The sequence below is a fragment of the Oenanthe melanoleuca genome, chromosome 19 (genome assembly GCF_029582105.1).
Source record: "Oenanthe melanoleuca isolate GR-GAL-2019-014 chromosome 19, OMel1.0, whole genome shotgun sequence".
Lineage (NCBI taxonomy): Eukaryota > Metazoa > Chordata > Aves > Passeriformes > Muscicapidae > Oenanthe > Oenanthe melanoleuca.
The window spans coordinates 5,127,637-5,149,342 of record NC_079352.1 but is presented as its reverse complement, the minus strand read 5'-3'; the positions used below and the strand labels follow the sequence as shown (position 1 = coordinate 5,149,342).

Here is a 21,706-nt window from a genome sequence, read left to right as displayed (position 1 = left end):
CCGTGACCGTGAGCTGCTCCATGGTCACCCAGCGCCGCCCGGACACCTCCGGGGATGGTGACTGCACAGCTTCTCTGGGAAGCTGTTCCAATGCCTGACCACCCCAACAGTGATTTTTTATTTTTTTTTTCCCCCTAATATCTAACCGAATCTCCCCTGAATCAGCTTAAGGCCGTTTCCTCTTGTCACCACGCACTGGTTTTATTTGTTTCACCGGGACGGTGAAACACCCCAGAAATGAGATCTCTGCTTGATCAGCACTGTCACCAGGACAGGCAGTTCTGTGCTCACGCCCCCCGTGTGAGGTGACTCCTGTCCCTTTGGAACACTGATTTAACCTATTTTCACTTCCAGGAACTGCAGGTGAGAGGTGAAGTGCTTTGGGAACGGGTAGAACATCCAACAACATAACAGCACTTCAGGAAAAACAGGTCATGCTGGGTGAAGTGTTTCTAACAGGAATTGCACTTTTCAGAGCAGGGTTATTCCCCACCACACTTCCTGGTGGGAGCACAGCTCATCCAGGCTTTTCCAGTGATATACAGGAGGGTGTTTACTTTATCAGCCCCAAGGCATGATGTGGCTGCTCCCTCCGATGGAAAAAGGAGGATTTGCACTTTGTATCAGTAAATACTTCTAAAATAATTATTATTTTCTGTAGGATCAGTGGCTTTGTCACTTGCCTCAGCCAGGCAGGAGGGAAAGGCCACAGAACCATCCTCCTCTCATGGTTCAACCCTACTACAGCATGGAAGAAGCACCTGCAAAAATCAATTCTCACCTCCTCACCCTTCAACTCCAGCACCCAAACTCAACTAAAGCAAGGAACTTCTAGACAGAATTTTATTTATAGACCACATTACATACATTCAACATAACAATCAGCAAAACCAGTTAAACCCATGTTAGCTCATTCTGCTTTATTATTCACTCTTCCATTTTGTGCTAAATTAAATTGCGGCTGTGAAGTTGGATGACAGAGGCAGCTATGGCAGGAGTCAAGCCATAGGGATGAGAGTGTGAATATATGAACTAACAAGATACCAAACAGCTTTAAACTTTATTACTGAAGCTTTGTTTTCATTCATAGGTCAGTTCTTGCAAGATGATCTTTAGCAGCCTCCTCGTGCTTAGGCCAAACCTGAAAGGGAAGGAGTTATGGCAGTGAGTTTGGATCCCTGAATGGAAGGTGTTTTCCTTGCCATAGAGACAGATTTGTCAGGGTGTTCCCCATTCCCTCATGCATTTGCTGGGATATGCTGAGCTGCAGATACCAGCACTGGTGCACAGCTGCCTCCTTCCTCCCAGGACAGGATGGTTTACTGTCCTTAGAGCTCTGCTAATGCCCCAAATGTGCTGCTGCCACTTTTCCAGTATGTTCAATCCATGCACCTGCACAAAGCATCAGGAATTCACCCCCTCTCCACCCCAGCTACATGTACAGGACCCAAGCTCGAAGCCCAACAGAACAGCAGCTGCTTTAGCTGATTTCAGAGCATCTTCACCACTCCACCAGCTGGATCAAACCCCTAGGACATCATTCCCACAACACTTTTACTGATTATCCCATGTAACAGCTGCCTGTCAGCACTGTGTACTTACCATTGGTAATCCTGCACTGCTTGAGCACCTCACTGAAGCCTTCGCACAGCTTGAGGTCAGTCTGGTTCTGGGCACACTCCAGGAATTGTTTCATCTCATACTGGCAAGGACCATACTGCTGCTGCTGCTGCTGGGCAGCCTGAGCAGCCTGGGGCTCCTGAAACACCAAAAGGCTCTGTAAGGACCCTTCCAACAAAGCCAGACCACCCCCACACTGCTTACTGAGGGTTCTTCCCTGCATTTCAGTTAAAATCTTCATTTTTTAAAATGGAAAACAAGTAAAGGGTTGAAGTACAAAACCATTTTTCCAGTAGTGGAATGCCACATTCAGAGTTTTTTAAATTACAACACTTGAGTGATTTTGATACATTCAGGTAACTCTGGATGGCACCAGAAGCACATGGAAGTCCTGCCTGAATCAGACGAATAATACAGTAGGAAATAACATCAACACCTTGTCACACATCACTCCTGCATCCCTCTTTTTAAGATGACTCATGGTGAGTTACCTTGGAGATTCAGCCTGTAGCTACAGACTATATGTGGTTTTATATAGCCTCTAAACTCATGTGGTGTTTAAGGCTCCAGCAACTCCCTCAGCCCACGTGGAGCTGAGCTGCCACAGTCGGTGTCCAGCTGTGCTTCCCTCACCTGGTAAGTGATATCAGGCCTGGCAGCCTCGGAGCTGCCCCCTCCACTAAATCCTCCAGTGATGGCGTGGCCGATGGTGTGTCCCACGGCCGAGCCCACGGCCACCCCGGCAGCAGTTGTGGCCATCTGGGCCATCAGCCCTGGCTGCTTTGGCGCCGGGGTCGCCACGGCGGAAGGCGGAGCTGCTGCGGGAACAGAGGCCCGAGGAGCCGGGGCTCTCGCTGGGGGTGCCCGGCTGTAGGGACACAAAGAGAAATATCACTTCATCATCATCATCATGACTGCAGGGTCAGGAGTGCAGCGATCCTCCTGCGAGGCACAGAATGTCCGAGCTGGAAGGGACACACAGGGACGACTGAGTGCGACTCGTGGCGCTGCACAGGAGCGCCAAGATCACGCTGGGATTACACACAGCCCTGTTACACACTGAAGGAATGGACTCGGTGTTCTGGTCAGCGTCTTATGCAAGACACGGTCAAGATTACAGGCTTCTTTCTGCCTGGTTATTGCCCAGCTCGCATAGAGCTGTGCGGTTTCGGGGGAAAAACACAACCCATAAGCGGTTGTTGGTGTTGAGGCCCTGCGGCCGAGCAGACCCATTTCCATCCCCCAAAGCGCCCAAACCCGCTCCGCTAACCCAGAGCCAGCCCAGCTCAAACCAGCCGGGCGCCGCCACCACCCCGGTGCGTCACCCGCCCTCACAATGGCGGCCAGGCCACTGCGGCCTGCACGGGGGAGAGGGGAGAAAGAGAGGGGGCTGCGGCGGCCCTCACCTGGCGGGGGGCGCCACACGGGACGTGCGGCTGCGGCTGCCCCTGGGCATGGCGGCGGGGAGCGGAACGGAGCGGAACGGCGCGGAGGGAACGGAAGCGGAGAAATCGCCGAACGGTGCGGGCCGGCCTGACACTCGCCCACCGCCTCTGAAGGTCACCGCGTGTTACGTCACTTCCGGAACGGCGCGCACGGGCGGGGCTGAGGTGAGGCCACGCCCCCGCCGCCGCTTGAGGGAGCGGCCGCGATGGCGGCGGGAGCGGCGCGCACGGGAAGTGAATAAACACCTAAACTGCGGATAAACCCGTGCTTGGGGGAGCGTCGGTCATAATAAATGTTTAAATAGCGATAAACCTGCGTGTGCAGGACCTTCAGCCGGAATAAGCGCCTAAATGGTGATAAATACACCTTTATAGGATCCTCACCCACAATGAACACTTAAATAATAATATAACCCACGTCTTTGTGGGACTTTGAGCCACAATGAACACCTAAATAGGGATAAATCCGCTCTTGTAGGATTCTCAGCCACAATGAACACCTAAATAGGGATAAACCCGCGTCTGTGTGGGACTTTGAGACACAATGAATATGTAAATAGGAATAAATCCACTCTTGTAGGATTCTCAATCACAATGAACACCTAAATAATAATATAACCCACGTCTGTGTGGGACCATCACAATAAACACCTAAACCACAATGAAAAGTGTTCCAGCCTTTAGGGAATTGTTTTCTGTGGAAAAGGAGCCTCTCCGAATTCAGCCCTTCAGTAGAGTTACAGATTCTGGATTTCACTCTGCAGCAGAGAGGGGATCCCATCAATCCATGGAAATATCTCCAAGGGGTGCCAGAGGATGATCCTGGGTTCTTTCCAGGGGCTGAGTCTCTGCTTTAGAGACTCTGTCTACTTGGAGAAATGATTTTTTAAATTAATTTATTAACTGTTTCATTAATTAAGCTGTTTTTATACATAGCAGCAATGATAAGGGATACCACAGTCAACAGTTACTATAATTCATGACTAAAAAATTGCTTGTTCACAATTTCTTCACTTACAAAGGAGGTGAAATACCAGTTATTTCAACATCTTTTCCATCAGGGGATGTAACTGTTGCCTTATGAAAGAAGTGCTAACATTGGGAGTTTACAGAGCAGAAGTGCAGCTCAGAAAAGCAGTTGCTGATGAGAGAATTACCAGGAGATAAATATAAATGATAAAACACGTTCAGAACAGGGACATCTGCAGAAGCTCAGACCACTGGTGCAAGAGCTTCTTCTCCCTGGCTCTTGGCCTCTCTCTGTCTCTGAAAGCAAATCACAGCATAGAAAGCAGGAGTTATAATTTTGCTTCTCTAGACTTCAAGCAATTAGTTTCTTAACGAGCGGTTTTCTCAGTGCTTTCTAATTAATAGTTTTCAATTTTCCTTCTTTTTTTTTTTTTTTTTTTTTTTTTTTTTGCTGGCAGAGGGATTCTTGACGCTTGAAGTCACTTTGCCACGGCGTCCCTCTTGGATTTGTTTTGTTCTGCAGAACAATGAGGGCAGGATGGCGGGATGAATGCTGCCATTGTGCTTTGTCCTCCTGCTTTCCTTGGGAAAACTCCAGAGCTCCCTTTTGTTCCAGCTCACCCTCGCATCTGCTGGTGCCACAGCGAGCAAGGATTTGGGAAAGGGCACGAGAATGTGTGGCCATCCCAAAAATCAACAATAATGGTGGTTGTGGTGGTGTTTACAGGGAGCAAAGATTGCTTATTTTCAGCTGCCATGGCTTTTGTGCGGCTACACCACAGGGTTGAGTGGTTCTTTAACCACCAAACAGGTGTTGATGCTGCTTTTGATAGAAATGTGTGGGAGAAAGAAGATCCAGCCCGGATTTTGGGTTGTGTCCGTGTGATTGTGAGGCAGTCTTATCCCAGATTTGAGAAATCAGTGATGAAATCCCATTGCTCAAGTGCAAGGCTGAGCAAACCCCGGGGGAATCCATCAGCAGCTGCTCCCGAGCCAAGTGAGCGCAAGGCTGTGGTGTCCACTAGGAAAATCCAACTTTTAACACATTTCTTCTATCGTCTGTCCAAATTACACATCCCAGACAACCTCTTGGTGAAGCTTGGGAGTGTAACAGGCCCGCTGCACACCAGATGGGCTCTGTGCGGCTGCAGGATGCGGGAGTTTGGAAAAACACCTGGAGAACGGAGCTGAGGCTCACACCACCTTAGCTCCGGTGAAATGACACATCATCCCTGAGGGTCAGGTCAGCCGCCAATAATTTTTCCGCGTTTTTCGGAACTGCCCAGTTTCCCCCGCGTCCCAGATCTGAGGTAAAAACGCAAGGAAAAGGCGATTTTCCCGCTGCCACCAGCCGGGGCGGGGGCGTGAGGGGACGGCGCCCTCACGGACTCCCGGCGGCCGCCAGGGGGCGCTGTGCCACGCCCCTCCCTCCCCGCCCAGGCCTGACGTGACGTCGTCGCGAGGCGCCACGTCCGGCGCGAGCGGCGAGGGGGCGGGGCCAGAGCGGGGGAGAGGGGAGGGGGGTTGTGGCGCGCCCGCCCAGCCGGCCAATGAGGGGCGCGCGCGCGTGCGCGGCGGGCCAATGAGGAGCGCGCGCGTGCGCGGGGCGGGGCGGCGCCGGGCGCGCGTCGCGGGCTGAGGCGGAGGGACGGGGCCAAGATGGCGGCGCCCGTCCTGCTGCGGGTGTCGGTGCCGCGCTGGGAGCGGGTGGCGCGCTCCGCCGTGTGCGCCGCCGGCATCCTGCTGTCCCTGTACGCCTGCCACTTGGAGCGTGAGAAGGGCCGCGACAGCCACTACCAGGCCTTGTGCGACCTCAGCGAGCGGGTGCGCTGCTCCGCCGCCATCACCTCCAGGTGAGGCGCGGGTGGGACCCGCCGCCGCCCCCGCGGGGGGAAGGGGCTGAGGGCTGCGGGAGCGCTGCGGACGCGTCCCGGAGCGCTGCCTGCGCTGCCTCGGGGGGTGCTGGGGGGCCGGGGCGGTGCTCGGAGGGGCTGCGGGCCGGGCGGGGCGCGGAGCGGCCGGGACAGCCCGGGCAGGGCTCAGCGCTGCCGGTGTGGGGCAGCCCCAGCGCTGGATTTACGGGATCGCTCCGGCTGGAGGGTGAGGCACCCGCAGTGGCTGTGTTGTAATCAATGGCAATTAGGTGGAGTGACAGGCGTTTTAGTGGTAAAAGCTCGCCAGAGCGGAGTGCTGTAGCTGTGAGTAGTGGTTAAGGAGAACATAAACAAAAGCGATTGCAGGTGGTTTGCTTTGTTAAGTTTTAATTGCAGTATCTGTATTGCGTTTTTATTGGGACGACTCCTGGCAGCACAGGAGATGCTTTGGTGATACAGAGGAAGTGTTTCATTCAAGGGAGGCTTGGATGCCTCTGCAGCACAAACCCAGTCCAAATCCAGACTGATTTCAGACATCCAGCCAGTTTAGCAGCTGTTTTCTAAAGGCTGAGGGCTCTTATTTCTATTAGGAGAGTCATTGTATAAATCTGGTTCTTGAGCAAATCTGCGTATTAAATCCTTCCCCTTTATTTTAATTTTGTTGTTATTGTGTTAGTGCCTTCGGCTGAATGAGTGCTTGAGATTTACTTTTTCCCCTCTCGGTGTAACCCGTGCAAAAGCTGTCACATAGAGGTACTTGCTGTATCATCATAACAAGCCAGTTTGAGGGAATATTCCCATCCTCTGTCGAGCTGGGAAATTACTGAGTCAAAACATCCAGGGAGCTCTTTTTCTAAAACCTCTTCTGTGGTGACAGAAGTGAGATTGTGTGACAGAAATCTGTATTTCTGGCTACTTGATATTATTGAGTGAAGGCTTTAACTCTGCTTTTCTGTCTGCCTCAGGTCATCTTTAGTTTGTGAAGGTGCTTGTTCATGTCTCTGCTTGGAAAGGGCCCTGAAATGAGAAGTTTGGATCTAACTAGGGAGGCAACTTCAATAAACCAGATAAATTCAAATAATATCAATTAAATTATGCTTAGGCTATTGAGATTAAACCCCGTGACTCTCATCAGGAATTTAACTTTGATCACAGATACAGGGGTAAAAAAATAATGGAAATTTAAGCATTAAGCAGCCTGTTCTTGTATAGAATGGCTTTTTGTAGTTGCAGCAAATGCTGCTGTTGTGACAGAGAATTGGATGTCACAGTTCTGACGTGTGTTTACTGAACACTCAGGTGAAGGAAATTACCTGAAGATATAATCAGAATTATTTCTAATTATGGAATCAAGCTCAGTAATGACAGCATTCATTAGCAATGCTGCAGCTGACACGTTGAGTAAGACCTGGAAATCCTTTGCTGTAGGAATTCTATATGATAATGTGAAGAGCTGGGGATAAAATGCACTCAAATCTCCCAGCAGTTGCTATGGAGTGAAGCACTGCAAATGCCAGGAGAGCTCGTGATCGTTGGAGCAGGTGGTAAAAGGAGTTTGTGCAAAAGGAACGTGCAAGTTCTGTTCACTCCAACCATATTTGGAGAAGAATTTGCTTTCCAGGCTCTGCAGGACACAGAGGGGGAGTTCTGCTTTAAAAGTAAGGCAGGAGGGCAAGGCATTCAAGTTGGAAAGAAATTAAATTTATTTTCCGTGTTACCACAGCTCCTCATCCATCATTCTCTCTCACTTTCTCCAGCTGAGTGTTCCTTGTTCCTGCAGCACCAAAGTTTCTCAGAAACTTCATTTCTGAAAGGAGCTTTTAACCACACTTTACATTTCACTGGGGTTGTAGAGTTTCAATTTTGTGTTCCAGCTTTTTCACAGGTAATTCAGATTTAACTGAAATTAACATTTCTTTTCTCCATTAAGCTGTTAAACTGACAGTCAGAAATTAATTGATTAGCTAATTATTAGAGTTAACTCTGCAGAGTTAACTGGGTGAGAAACTTCTGTTTCTGCTTTGGCTTTTAGATGGTTCATTGGGTTATGGGACTTTTTATTTAAGGTGGATTTGCTGATGGAACTTGCAATGTTGCAATTTTCACATCTTGAGTTTTGACTCCAAGAGTGGGCTGAACTTTAAAAAGCACTTAATGCTGTTAGGATTCATTTAAAATGCATAGAATAATTAGAATAAATTAGTTTATTCCTTCCTGAGCTGACTTTCTGGTATTTTGGGCGGAGTTTTTTTTTCACCAGCTGTTGGTATTTCCAAGTCTTGCTTTTAAGCCAGATCTGGCATTGGCACAACAACAAGAGCAGAAATGTAAAGACTGCCAGCATGCAGAGGGAGGAGCACAGAAAATCTCCTATCAGAGCCTGACTCATGCAGAAGATTATGTTGGAGAGATCCCTTCCCAGTATCCCTTACCCAAAACATGAATGGTCAGCATATTTCAAGTTTTTATCAAGGGGAAAGTTCATTAAATAGTTTAAAAATAAAAGCTGCTGAGGAGTGGCTAATAAGGGCAGCTATTAGGGCAGTACCTCACATCTCCATTGCTAATTGCTGTATTTATTTTAAATTAATTGCTGTCTTATAGTTGAGAATAATTAAGTGTCAAGAGTAGCTTTGTTTATAATAAAACTGGCTAATAGCAGTTACTGAAAAATATTTTTGGTCTTGCTGTAGTTTCACAGAGGGAATAAAAGTAATAAAACACATTTCAAGTCATACAGGTCATGCTCTAGCTTGAAATAAAATGTGACCTTTAAGTGGTAATGCAGAGACCCAGAGCCTTTGGCTTTTGTCTTTTCCACACCCTGAGAGATTTTGGGATCCTCTAATACATTTCTGCTTTGTGTCTTGATGAACTGGAGATTCCTGCAGGATAAATTAGTGGTTTTGAATGATTTTTATAGCCTGGCATGCATGAATTGATGCTGTCCCCAGTGTAGGAGAGCCTCAAGACAGCAGCACAAATGAGCAAAGGGCACATGTCCTGTATATCTTTAGCAATATTTGCAGCTGCGTCAGTGAGGAGGTTTGGCAATAGTCAATATTGATCTTTGCCTGGTTGCTGAAGGAGTTCTGGAGTCAAAATGGCATTTGGGAATCTGGATGTCATTGATGTTTTAGGAATTCCCTATTCTGTTCATGGGCAAGGTCTTGGATTATTGTCCTGTGTTTTAAGCATTCTGAAAAAGTCTGATGTGGCAGAATGGTTTGGGCTGGAAAGAACCTTCAAGTTCATCCTGTTCCATGGGCAGGGATACCTCCCTCCACAAATCTACCTTGTGTTTTCTGGTGGATGCACCAAAATATCCACCCGAAAATGCCTGTTAAATTTTGTTTGTGTGGAAGGGTGGCCTGTGACAGCTGTAGTATTATTGTATGGCTCTGCCTTAAATCCCTTTAAACTGAATTCCCACCCGTTGTGTTCTGTTTGGTTGATCCTGCTGGTAGAGCTGTTCCTCTGCAGAGTGGGTGTGAATTGCTCTAAGAGCTGCAGGTAAAACTGCCCCGTTCTGGTTTCTCAGCAGAGCACACCTTAAAACTGTTTCCCTGCATCTTTATAGGGATCAAAGTGACAACAACCCCATTGTCCAAGGAAATGGGATGTGGAGAAAACTTCCAAACCTCCCTAAGCTGTTTAAACAGGTTCCTACTGAGCTCTGTTGTGGGACAGTTCCTGTAAACTTGTCTGTCAAGTTTGCTTAATTCTAAGTAAAGAACATTATGTAGCAGTTATCGTTCATATTTGTAGTAATAAATTCATGATACACCAGGAATTTTTTTCATTGCTGTACCTGTAAGCAAATATCCAGCTATGTTTGAGGTTTCCAGCTGTTAGTGACTGGTGTAAGGTGTTAGGAGATGTAACAGGGCTTCTTCAGGGATTCTGGGTTCACTGGGTTTGCTATCTGAGAGAAGATTGGAAGATCTGTGGTTTGGAATTGGGCAGGGAGGAATTGGAGGAGCCAAATTCAGTGCCAAAGGAGAAGGGAGGGAAAGCCACAATCACTCCTCTGCTGAAGGGAAACCCTGCCCTGGGAGCCAAGGTTCTCTGTCCTGGGGCAGCAGAGCCTGGGGTCAGCTGGGAGCATCCAGAGCTTTCTCCATGTGCTGGGCAGGGGAGCTGTTCCAGGAATGCTGGTAGAAACCAGCTTGGAGTTTTAAAGTTGCTCTTGAAACTGCAGAAACTGATAACTCAAGTGTTTTGAGGTTTTTTTATTTCCATCTTTCTAGTAGAAAATTGATGATTTAATACTGGTACAACACTTATTGACTGAGGCACATCTTTTATAAAACACAGCTGTGCCCTTGCTGTGGGAATCTTTTATTTTCCATCCTTACAGTGCTCACACAAACACGTTAATTTTTGCTTTTCATAAATATATCATTTCCAGCTTGACTGGAATTTGTAATAGGGCTAAGAATTATTTTGCCTGGTGCAAAATAAATTGAACAAAGTGCTTATAATTCAGATTTGGGCTTCATTTGTGGTAGCTTAATAGAAAAGATTATATAGAAGGAATCAATGCTGTTGGCTTGGATCTTGAATAGCCAGTGCTTCTGTAAAGGCTGCTATAAAATAATTATGCACTGTATTCTTAATATATTTTGCTGATCTAGGCACTGAGAGTTTTTACAGACTCTTTCTGCAGTAGAGCTGGAGGATGTAGAGAAGAAAACCTCATTTAGTTATGCTAAATGCTGCTAATAGATTTAAACATGAAATTAGGTGTATTGACATTTTTGAGCATTCCTGGCAAGTTTACAAATGGAAATTTTTAATCTCCTTTTTTGTGGCTTCTAATTGAAGGCTTTTACTTAATTTATTAAAACTGTTAGAGTGGCCTTGAAATCATGAATTAGGTTTAATCCAAAATCCTGTGATGAAGCTGGAAAGAAGTTACAACCAGAGTTTCTTAACATGCTCCAGGTCCTTTGGACCTTTATATGAGCTTTTCTCTGAAGACAGGGGGTGAGCTCAGCTCTCCTCTGAGAACTGTCACTCTGGACAAGAAATTCCCTCAGAAGTCCAGTGGTGCTTAAGGAAATGTGCACATCACATATCAAGTGTAGCCTTTTTTAATTTATTTTTTTGTTTTTTTAGAAAATCAGATTTATTGTTTCCTCAGGGTTGCAAAGTGGTAAGAGGTAACAAAATAATGCTCATACTATGAGAAATAATCCTGAAACGAGAAGCTTTGAGTAAACTAGTACCCAAAACCCACCCAAACTTGAGTACTTTTCTTTAGTTTGAGTACAGAATCTTTTAATGCACCAAACCCAACAGCTGAGAGAGGATGGTGTTGACAGAGTTGCTACTGCACAAATGCAGAGATTTGGCATCAGACAAGCCTTTGAATAATCTGGTCCCCTGAAGGATTTGATTGCATTTCCAAGCAGCTCTTGAGGACACTGGGGTGTGAGCTGGGAATTTTGTGCTTTGTTCAAGGCATCTGCTGCTGGAGCTGCCCTGCCCCAGTATGGTTCTTTCCATGGTAAAATGAAAATATTTGGGTTAGTTCAGTTCAGGGGTGAAGTGGAGGGGATGTGACTCTGCTCATCACCAGGGGTGGGTGTTGAGCTCAGAAAGCATCTGGGACATCCAGGAAGGCTCCAGGGGAGGCTGAAAAGCGTTGGTGCAGGTGAAACCCCAGTTCAGAAGTTCCAGCTGATCCTTAGGGCAGTGGAGGCCAAGGGAAGCACCTTGGGGAATGATCTGGGACAGAACTGTTCAAACCACCTGCAGGAACTGTCAGAGCTGGGGCTTGGCTACAAAAACACTCCAGCATTTCCTACAAGGGTCTGCAGGGGACACTAATCCAGCTCCTGGCTAAATAAACACTTTTTGGTTGGTTTGTTTGACTTGGTGTGTTTGGCAGGCTTGGAATTCTGCTGCTTTTGGAGCCAATGCTGATAACTCAGAGCTTGTAACTTGTTAAACTGGAAGATTGTTTGCTTGTCCTCTAAAATACTTGAGATACTGATGGACTAAATGAGGTTCTTGTGTTCTCTTTTAGCATTTTCTGTGCTAAATTATGCTAAACAGTTTCAAGTGTGTCCCCTAATACACTGTTCTGGAACATGGAGGGTGTTCATAATTGTGCAAAAGAGATTGAAATTATTTTAGTGGTTGAAAAGTGTAAGATTTTATTGGAGGTACATCACTTGTGGAGCACAGTGACCTCAGTTCTTTTTGTCTTCCCGTTAAGAAGTAACAATTGCACACAAATAGTGCTTTAAACTTCTGAAAATGCAACATTGCTGAGCTTTGTGAAGTACCTCAGAGCAAAAGGGGCATTGTTTAGAGGGTGAATAATAACTTTCAAAACCTCCTTTTGATAAAAGACAGTGCACATTGGACTGAAAATCACTGCAGTGTTCAATTGTAGATGTTGGGAAAGAAGATGAATCACTTTAATTTAGATTTCTTGAATCACTATTTAACTTTTTAAAGAACATTCAGAGTATTACATGCAGATAGGGAAGGAAACCGAGTTACAAAGATGTCTTAAAGGTTTGTTCCTTGTAGTTAGATCAGATTGCTTTTGATTTTTTAATGGCAGTGAAACTGGGGTGTGGTGAGAGTGGGTTTGGCTCGTGTGTTTGTCAGAGTGCTCTGAGTCACCTCGGGTGGCTGTGACCTGGATCCCAGCTGATCCTCAGGGATGGGAGCCACCACTCACACCAGCAAAAACTCGGTGAAATCAGCCTCTGCTTTCCTCTTGTTGTGCAAGCAGCTCTGTGCTTACTACAGGTCATTTTACTTAGCAGTCTTTATAAAAAAAAATGGATGCAAATGAATAACACTTCTTCTAAATTGCTTTTTTTTTTTTTTTTGTAAAATGTAGGTTTCATGAAAGATTTCCGAGTTAATTTTTTGCACTTCATCTTGCTATTAGGACTTTCTTCTTGCTATTTGTTCGCCCTGTTTTTTTAGACTTGCAAAGTTATCATCAATCTGGCAATTCACACCTTGAGTTTGGTGTGAAAAGGAACATTATCTACTCAGTTTTTATCCTTCCTCCACTTGCTGGCAGAAGCTCCTGGATCACTGTGAGTTTTACAACCTTAATAAAATTAGGAGACTATTTAGACTTTTCAACAGGGAAATGAGATGGGGAGTATACAAAGTAAATATATAAAGTCTAAATACTTTGCTTTTCAGTTTGATACAGAACACTTGCTCCCACTCCAAACCTTATAAGGCTGGGCAAAGTGTTTTGTGTTAAACCCCAGGCTGCTGAGCTGGAGTAAGATGTGAGATTAGATCTGGACTCCATGGGCTGAAATGTAATACTTGATGTCCTCCAAGCTGCTACAAGGCCAGCAAGACCCTTAATGAACTCCTGCATGTGGAAAAAGCTTTCCCTGTGCTCTGACCTTGCAGCTCTGCACAGATCACTCCAGGACTGACTCTCAGGAAGGGCTGGAACTCATTATCCTTCCACTGGCAACGTTTTATTCTCTTGCAGAACAACTGCAGGGTCAGGTTGTGTAAAATGACATTTCTGATGTTTTAACCTGGAGTTTGCTCTCAGGATCTGCTGAGCATCAGAAGTGAGAGCACCCAGATAGGGATGGATTCAGCATCCTGCAGTTTTTTGGAGTATTTGATGCTGAATCTTTGCCCACTTTGGGTTGTGCAGGAAAACCTGAAGTGTGTTCAAATCATTTTAATGTCACCCTGCAAAGAATTCTCACTTGGAGACCAGAACAATAAACTGAACCTGTGGATGGCAGGCTGAAGCATCTATAAATGTGGTAGTACAGAAAAATAAGTATAAACTATTAAGTGTAAAAATGATAATTCCTTTAATATATTTGTGTGGCTCTTTAATACAGCCTTTGGAATTTGGACAGCTCAAGATAATTGTTACATGTGCTGTGACCAATTTATCAAAGGAAGGCTCAAAAATTAACAGTTCTCATTTAAAATCCAGATAACATTCGAGGTGTGGAAGAAAATCTCACCATAACTGAGATTCTTTGTAATTATTGTAATTTCCACAGCCCCAGAGTTGCCCTGGGATGGGAGCAGAGAGCCAGGCACTGCTTTTCCCTGCAGCTCCATGTCTGGCACCTCTGGGATGTTGAGGCTCTGTCCCCACACACATTGTCTGTGCTGCCTTGAAGCTTAATATTGGCACTAAAGTTTCACTTTTAAAAAATTTGAGACCAAACTAGCTGAAAGTATGTTTAATTTTTGACTGTTTATACAGTAAATCTCCTTTCTAAGAATCGGGACCTGCTGGGTTTCTTGGGCAGAAGAGCACAAGATAGTAAACTTCAAACTCAGTCTGCAATTAAAATGATGAGTTTAAATGAGTTTTGCACAGATGGCTGTGAGACTAGAAAATGTTTTGGAGATGGTATTGAATTATCCTTATTGTGGTGCCTCTTCCTGTGGTGTGGTGATGGCAGGTCCCAGGTGAGTGACAGCAGCAACATCCCTGCTTTGTGCAGGGGCAGACCTGAGCTGTGTCCTGGGTCAGCAGGGCCAGTGTCCTCCAGGACAGGAAACTTCCTGAAACTGCATTTTCCTTGAAGGTTCCTGCTGCAGCAGGATGAGGAATGGCACTTTTTACCTTGCTCAGTTAAACTGGTAATGTGAAGCAAACCTTACATTTGTGTAGTGCTTGGCTTGATGCTCCAAATATCTGCTGGCAGATATCCCACTGTGCTCTTGTGAGTTAAATTACCTTGGAGCAGCAAAATAACTTCATATAACACTAATAAATAGGGTCCTCACTTTGCTCTTACAAATAATGGTGTGATCTGCCTTAGGGCATGGAATTAATGGTTTCTGGCACAAACACATTTGCTAATTTAATCTTTGCTGCTGCAGGAAGGAGGAGTTTTGTAGGGCTTGTGCTGCTTTCTTTCTGCTTTCTCACTGGGAAGTTGGAAGTCACTTTGTAGGGATTTCAGGTGTTGGTTCAAAGTGTCACACTGTGCAAGAGCTCCAAGCAAGGAGGGCTGGGGATCTTGTGCTGGTGCCATCCTCAGCTGGTGTGCCTGACAGATTTGGGTTCCTCCTGAGCTGAGGAGCAGCTGAGGTCCAGATTCATGCCCTGATTCTGCTGCTCTGCTGCACACAAGGGAGTGGAACAAATCCTTTCCTCAGCTTTGTGGTGACCTTGTGCCCAATTTGCTGTGGTGCAGAGAGCTGCTAAAGCTGTCACTGGGGGAAGGAAGTGCTGATGTGACAGAGCAGCTCCAAAGTGCAGCCCTGGGAGGCAGAGGGGAAGTTACAGCTGGGTGAGCTCCTGTGTCAAACACCTTCCATCAGCAAGGTGTGGATAAAGCTGTGCACAGTGCTCCCCCTGTTGCTGCTTGGTTTTCCAGGAGAACTCCACATCAGTCATGGCACAATCATGTCCTTTTCTTTCCCCAACAGCCCTGAAAATGCTGCTGGAAAGCAGTAGGTGGCCAAGTAAGAGTTAATTAGTTTCCCTGTTTTACAGATGGGGTCGAGGATTCGGTCTCTTGGGTTCCATCTTTGGAAAGGACAGTGCAATAAATCAGTCAAACAGTGTTTTTGGCCTGGTGTTTTATATACTACAAATGCTACTGGGTAAGTATTCATTCCCTTCAGAGCCTGCAGTATAAAGCAGGGCTGTGGAGATGAAGGAGAGCAATATCCATTGCACTATCTGCAGGAAACCAGATAAATGCTTCTGATTTTTATATCTTGGGGTTTTTTTTAGCATCACTCTAATGATGCATCTGTCCAAAGGGCTTAAAAACCCAGCTGATAACAAGAGTAATTGGATTTTCTCCTGATATGCTATTAATAATCCAAGTGTGAAGACAGTTTCTGTGCTGGTATTTTCACTCCAGTATATTTGGCATTGGATTGCATGGTGGAAAAGAGAGGGAATAAAAATGGAATGGGCAAGGAGTAATGGAGAGAGCAGGCAAAAAGGTGCATGAAATATAATTATATCTATTTCTTGGTAACTCTAGGTTTGCTATAAAGCTGTTAATCCTAACAGAAATAACTTGACCACTAATTTTCCTCTAACTCAGAATATGAGGATGGTTAATCCTACAATTCCTTATCACAGGGATGTCAGACAGAGCTCCTCCAAATACCCCCTTCCCAAGGGTGGTGTTTTAACCAGAATTGTGTGTAACTGTTGCTGAGTGGCTGAGTTTGAATTGACTTTGCTCTGTGTGGAGAGGGCTGAGTAACTTTGTCTCTCTTGTTGCAGGTATGACAGCGAGTGCAGTAGCAGCTCTGATCCTCATGACATCCTCCATAGTGTCTGTAGTAGGGTCCCTGTACTTGGCATACATTCTGTACTTCGTGCTGAAGGAATTTTGCATTGTCTGCGTGCTCACATATTTGCTGAACTTCATTCTCTTTATCATCAACTACAAACGACTAGTTTATTTGAACGAGGCCTGGAAGAGGCAACTCCAACCCAAACAGGAATAACCCCTGCTGGAACTTTTGACTGACAGTCTGAAGACCCAACTTCCATTAAGTTTATTTTGCAGTAATTTTTTTATTCTCCATATCAGACACTTTTTTTCTTCCCTTTCCCCCCCCAAGAATCATAATGGAAAATTTGAATTATAAATTTCAAGGGGCCCCAGATAATTTCTCTGTGCTAATCTTCAGTTTCAATGCGGTTATGAAAGGAAACTCTGTAACAATCAAAGACAAGCTTTAACTTTACTTTGAAGGAGTTTTAGCCACAGCAAAACCTAGACTCTCTTTCTTCCCCCTCCACTTGTGAAGTGGGTAACACTTGCTAGAAAATATCCTGTATATAAATTCAGGTATAACAAGATGTGATCATGACATGAAATATTCTAGACTAGCATCACCATATTTAATGTTGCCATGTTTACAGTATGTGTATTTTTTTTCCTTCTTTTTTCTTTTTTTCTTTTTTTTTCTTTTTTTTTTTTTTAGCTGATGGACTTAGATTTGACTAGGACTTATACTGTAAATAAAATTAGAACTCTTGGTTTAATCCCTGGAGAACTCACTGTCCCATGGGTTTGGTTAGGAGCTGTCAGAGGGTTCAGCTCAGAGTCGACTGACATGATGGAAGAAGTGACCTCTAAAGAACATGGAGTTGCTGCTCTCACTGTTGTGCTTTCACAAGAATGATGCTTGGGGTTGGTTCCATTTTTTTCTTCTTGTTTTCTTGATTTTTTTTTTTCCTTTTTTTTTTTTTTTTTTTTGTCTCCAGTAACAAAAATGGAATTAAAGCTGAAACCTGAAGTATGTTGATTAAACGACAACCTCATTAATTTCTGTACAGAACAAAAATAGCTTCATGTGGTCAATGAAAAGCTGATTTGCAGATTGGGGGCTGGATGAAGTGTTCTTTGAAAGGACTCCATTTCAAGCAGAGCTGTTTCATTGGAAGCTGTGCTCAGTCAGCCAGTGTTACTAATGTTTGATGTTCTATGAATGCTGCAGTATAGAATTGCAATTTGCAGTGGAAACCACTGAGTGAGCAGGATAACCAAGCAGTGCACTGAAAAAGCAGTTCCTTAATTGATCTTGGTCAGGATCTTTGGTTTGTGCTATATTGGGAAATGAACTTTAGGCCTGACAAACACACACAGAGAAGATCTCTTGGAAGGGCAGCCTGTTTAATGGGATAAGTAAGTCAATGTGCTCCTGAAAATGAAATGTGCTATAGTGCTATCATTGCTCTTTCTAAGAACTATTTGGGAAAAAAAATATTAAACTGCAGATTTAAACAAAGGAACAAAATTGTACACGTTGTTTCTGCACTCAGTATTCTAAGGCTGAATGTTAAAAGTGCCTTCTGTCTTCAAATCTTAAACCAAATACTTTGTGTTGAACTTGGCAGGCAGAAGTGTCCTTGCTTTAAAAATGAACAAAATTCCCAGCAAACCTGCTGGGGATAGAAGAGTATTAAGAGATCTGTTTTTAGTTTTTAGACTGAGAAGTGGTAGCAGTATTGTTGTCAGTTTAATTTCAAAGGTTGGTGTGATTTGGAAAAGTGAAATACTTGTGTTTCTGACTGTGAGACACCAAATTGTGTGGGTTCAGCTATTTTCTGTAATTGGTGCTGTGCTGCTTTTTGCCCTTGTCAGTTCAAAATGTGAAGAATTCCAACTGCATGCCCATTTATTTAAAGAACTAATTTATCTCCTTTTAGATTTTCATTCTCAAACATGAATGTCAGAGAGACACTTCCATTGTAAGTGGATTTTAACACTAAGGATAAGCTACTGTGAAACAAGCAGGGTTTCCATAGGGCAAAACAAGTCTGGAGATTGAATTCACAAAATTATATTTAAATTACTACTGAAGTAATTCTGGTTTGTACCAAGGGTGGAGGTGGAAACTGCTTTTCTGTACAGAGTTCTGTGGTGTGAGTAACATCTGTTGCATGTAACACTAAATGACTTGTCCCTCGTCTGACAGTTTTAGCCAACAATTCATTAAATGAGTTTTGTATTGACCAGAGTATAGTTAAAGCTTGTCTTGATGTTTAGTTCTGTCTCTCAAATGCCTTCCACTTTGATATTAAGGGGAATGAATGATGTTGAATTGGTCCCTCAAGGCTTGGCTTTGTTCTGTGCCAAGCCTTGAGGCAGTAGCAGTGTTTAATGTGTTGTATAGGTTTTATTTCCATGCATTCCTGTGATCTACACTAAAGGCATCTTTTATTCACCCAAGGAAGAGGTGACCATGTGCTGCCAGAGCAAGCAGCCATGGAGACAAGTCTAATCCATGAGTACTTGGTCCAATTTCTGGGAAAAAAAAAGAGGAAAAAAAATCCCCATCAGCTGAAAGTATTGGTGTTAACTTCACTGTGTCTTGTGCTTGTTTGTGTGGGCATAGTCTGTTGATTCAGTTTGTTTAGTAAAAATGTTTAGGGCCAGATTTTCAGCAGTGGTGTCTGCAGTCCTTGTTTGTGTGCTCATTGGAGCTGGAGTTTGGGCTCTGGGAGAATTTGCAGCCACACTTTGTGCACGACCTTTGCAAATCTGATCCTTAATTGTGAACCTCTGGTCTCATGTGCTTCCCTTGCAGTTACTTTTTACTGGAAGTGATTTCTGAAAGGGCCCTGATTTCTTCTCTTTCTTGTGCTTTAGAAATGCAGTTGGCCTGGATAAAAGGCAGAATAATCTTAGCAGGAGAAATTCAGCCCTTTCTGCTTCCAGTTCTTTTGACTCTTTCCTTGCTGCTCCCAGTGATAGAAACAGCATCTTCCTTCCAGGAAAATGGGTTGTGATGGAAATCAGGAGTTCAGCTGTGCCCCCGCTGCCTGCCCCAGCCAAAACATGCTGGCAAAACTGGTTTTACCCTTACAAATCCAAAGGCAAATCCTAAAAATGTTCAAGGATGCAGCTGGGTAAAGGCAGGTGAATGATATTTGGGCTGGCAAGGGCCAGGGGGATGTTACAGAGATCACTCAGGAGAAAGGAAGGGATAAAATTTACAGTATCCAGAGGTTCTGAATTTGGGCTCTTCCTGCCCTTCTTTGGCTCTCTCAGAATCCCAGAATTCCTTTGGGATCATGGAATATCCTGAGTTGGAAGTTCCACAGCAAGGGGAGGATTGGAAAGGCCAAAAAAACCCTCATCCCAAAACCTGCTTAGGAATTAAACATCCCTGAAATCCTCTTAGTGTGAGGTACTTGCTACTCTTTATGGCCAACAAAGCATTGGAGTCTCGTGGAGGAAATGAATATTCTTGGAAGTTTGTGACATTTGTGACACTGAGGCAAATGAAACATTCCTGAGCACCTTTTGAGATCTCTGCTGAGGAGGTTTCTGGATGCTGTAGTTTGCATTTTTGTGCTGCTGTAGAATCTCATTTGTTCCAGGAGGTTGGTGAGGTGTTTCAGGCAGTTCTGCTCCTAATTTATGTGGGCTGAAGTCAGAGATTGGCTTTTGTTCTGCCAATGTTGTTTAAACTGCTCCAGAAAAGAGATGAAGTATTCTGTTACCACAAAACTGTGTTAAGCATGGCCTAAATATTAAGTGTTTGTTCTGTATAGTATGTTCCATCAACTATTTATTCCCAGTGCTTTCAACTCCAAATCCAACACCCATTTAAAATGGAGTCATTGGGCAGATGCTCCTTTTCTCAATATAGGCTGAGAGATTCTCTACTGGAGGTTTAGGATACAATTTTGCTAACAGGTAAAAAAAACCCATGTAAATATGTACGAATTCTATTTGTTGCACATAACTTTTTTGGTATAAAAAAAAAAAAAAACTAACAAAAATAAATGTAGAAATTACCTGTGGATGTCTTGCTGCAATCATTCTTATGCTGCATTCATGCAGTCTAAACATAAGAGCTTGAATGAACCCAACCAGAGGCCTTTTTGGACTCAGTCTGAGCCTTAGAAACTGTTTTTAATGTCAGTACTGTAATTCTGTTTCTAGAAATTGTACCAAGTCATGTGGTTTTTTGGTTATTTTTTTTTTTTCCAAGACCTTGTGTGTGTTTAGCAGTAGAAGGTTTAAAGCACTTGATTCCCCCCAGATCCCAGTTTTCCCAGTAGAATTCCTGCAGCTTTGTGTCTGGCTGAGCATTGTGTGTAAAGGCTGAGCAGCATTGACTTGAGGCTTTCAATGTTTACAGTTCTTTAAGCAAAAAAACCCAACATGGTGATTTTTATCACTTTCTGCTTTATTGGGGCTGCTCAAAGCTGGTCCCACAGCCACAGAATCCCTGGAAACTGCTGGATGTGTCCCTGGATTTGGGGAGGGAGCTGCTGGGCAGGGTTGGGTTTGTTGAGACAAGCAGGAATTAACCCTCAAATGTGTGCTCAGATTTTGGGGGGGCTGAGCTGAGCCCTGGTTTGTAAGGAGTGACCAATGTCAAATCCTCATCTGTGTTTTGGTCAGGTCTGTTGAAATTGGGGAAGAAAATGAGTTTTTAAAGGATGATGGCTAGGGATGGAGAAGTTGAAATGATTTTCAAACACTGCTAGTGGGCTTAAATATGGGAATTGCTCATACCATGGTGTGTTTGAACAAATGTCTTTTTCTTGTGCATAGAGTTTTATATTCTGGGGGTTTAGTTCTAGAGAAAATCTAGGCCTAGCACGGTGTGAGGAATGCTGTAGTGTTGTTTCTTTTCCCTTAAAACCACAAGAAAGATTGTTGTGGAGTCTGCAGTGAACATCTGTGTCCTTATTCTGCTGGGGCAGGGTGGAAGGTGCTCTTGGTTCCTCGTGTACCACCTCTGAAGGGACAGAATTTGACCACCACACAACAGAAAAGCAAATATTTCCTTTATATGGTCAGATTTGATCACTTCCCTGAGCCACTCTGAGAACAGGGAGTCATGGCACCAGTTTCACCCAGAATCTGTGAGTTCCAGTAATTAAATCCAGATTTGTAACTTCCCAAATGCTTGGGCAGCCTCTGGCTTTGTTGTTCTGCCCCTTGTGATGCTGGAAGTTTGCAGGTTAAATGTTGGGAGTTTTTCTGTGAGTGCTGCTGTGATCCTACAAGGACAGCACTGAAGCAGCACAGGGATTTATTTACACCTGGCCCTGCCCCAGAGGGCTCCAGGCCACTCTCACAAAGGTTGAGAACAGAATTTCCCTCTGGGCTGCTCTTCCTGTGGTGACATTGAATATGAAGGAAAACTGTTAGGCACAGTTCATGTCTAAGAGTGGCAGTTTTGGTACTGTAAAATAAATAGATTTAAAGTTGAGTTGATGTAGTCCCTCCCTCTCTAACATTCCACCTTGCTGCTTGAACAGGAATTCCAAACTCTCTGCTGGAGTATGCTGGGTGCTTCACACCCTTCCTGCCT

At 44.6% G+C, this 21,706-nt stretch overlaps 2 protein-coding genes across 2 annotated transcripts; one reads left to right on the top strand and one right to left on the bottom strand.

The window, feature by feature from the left end:
• Positions 1-829: 829 nt before the first annotated feature.
• Positions 830-3,222, bottom strand: CHCHD2 (coiled-coil-helix-coiled-coil-helix domain containing 2). Its single transcript, XM_056506722.1, has 4 exons — positions 3,027-3,222; positions 2,254-2,488; positions 1,603-1,759; positions 830-1,141 (listed from the first exon to the last, which is right to left on the bottom strand). Exons 1-4 carry the CDS (start codon positions 3,074-3,076, stop codon positions 1,131-1,133), a joined length of 453 nt encoding a protein of 150 aa, XP_056362697.1. The 5' UTR covers positions 3,077-3,222; the 3' UTR covers positions 830-1,130.
• Positions 3,223-5,648: 2,426 nt separating this feature from the next.
• On the top strand, positions 5,649-20,182 carry VKORC1L1 (vitamin K epoxide reductase complex subunit 1 like 1). The gene is made up of 3 exons (XM_056506721.1): positions 5,649-5,887; positions 15,390-15,499; positions 16,140-20,182. Exons 1-3 carry the CDS (start codon positions 5,694-5,696, stop codon positions 16,364-16,366), a joined length of 531 nt encoding a protein of 176 aa, XP_056362696.1. The 5' UTR covers positions 5,649-5,693; the 3' UTR covers positions 16,367-20,182.
• The last annotated feature ends 1,524 nt before the right edge of the window (positions 20,183-21,706 follow it).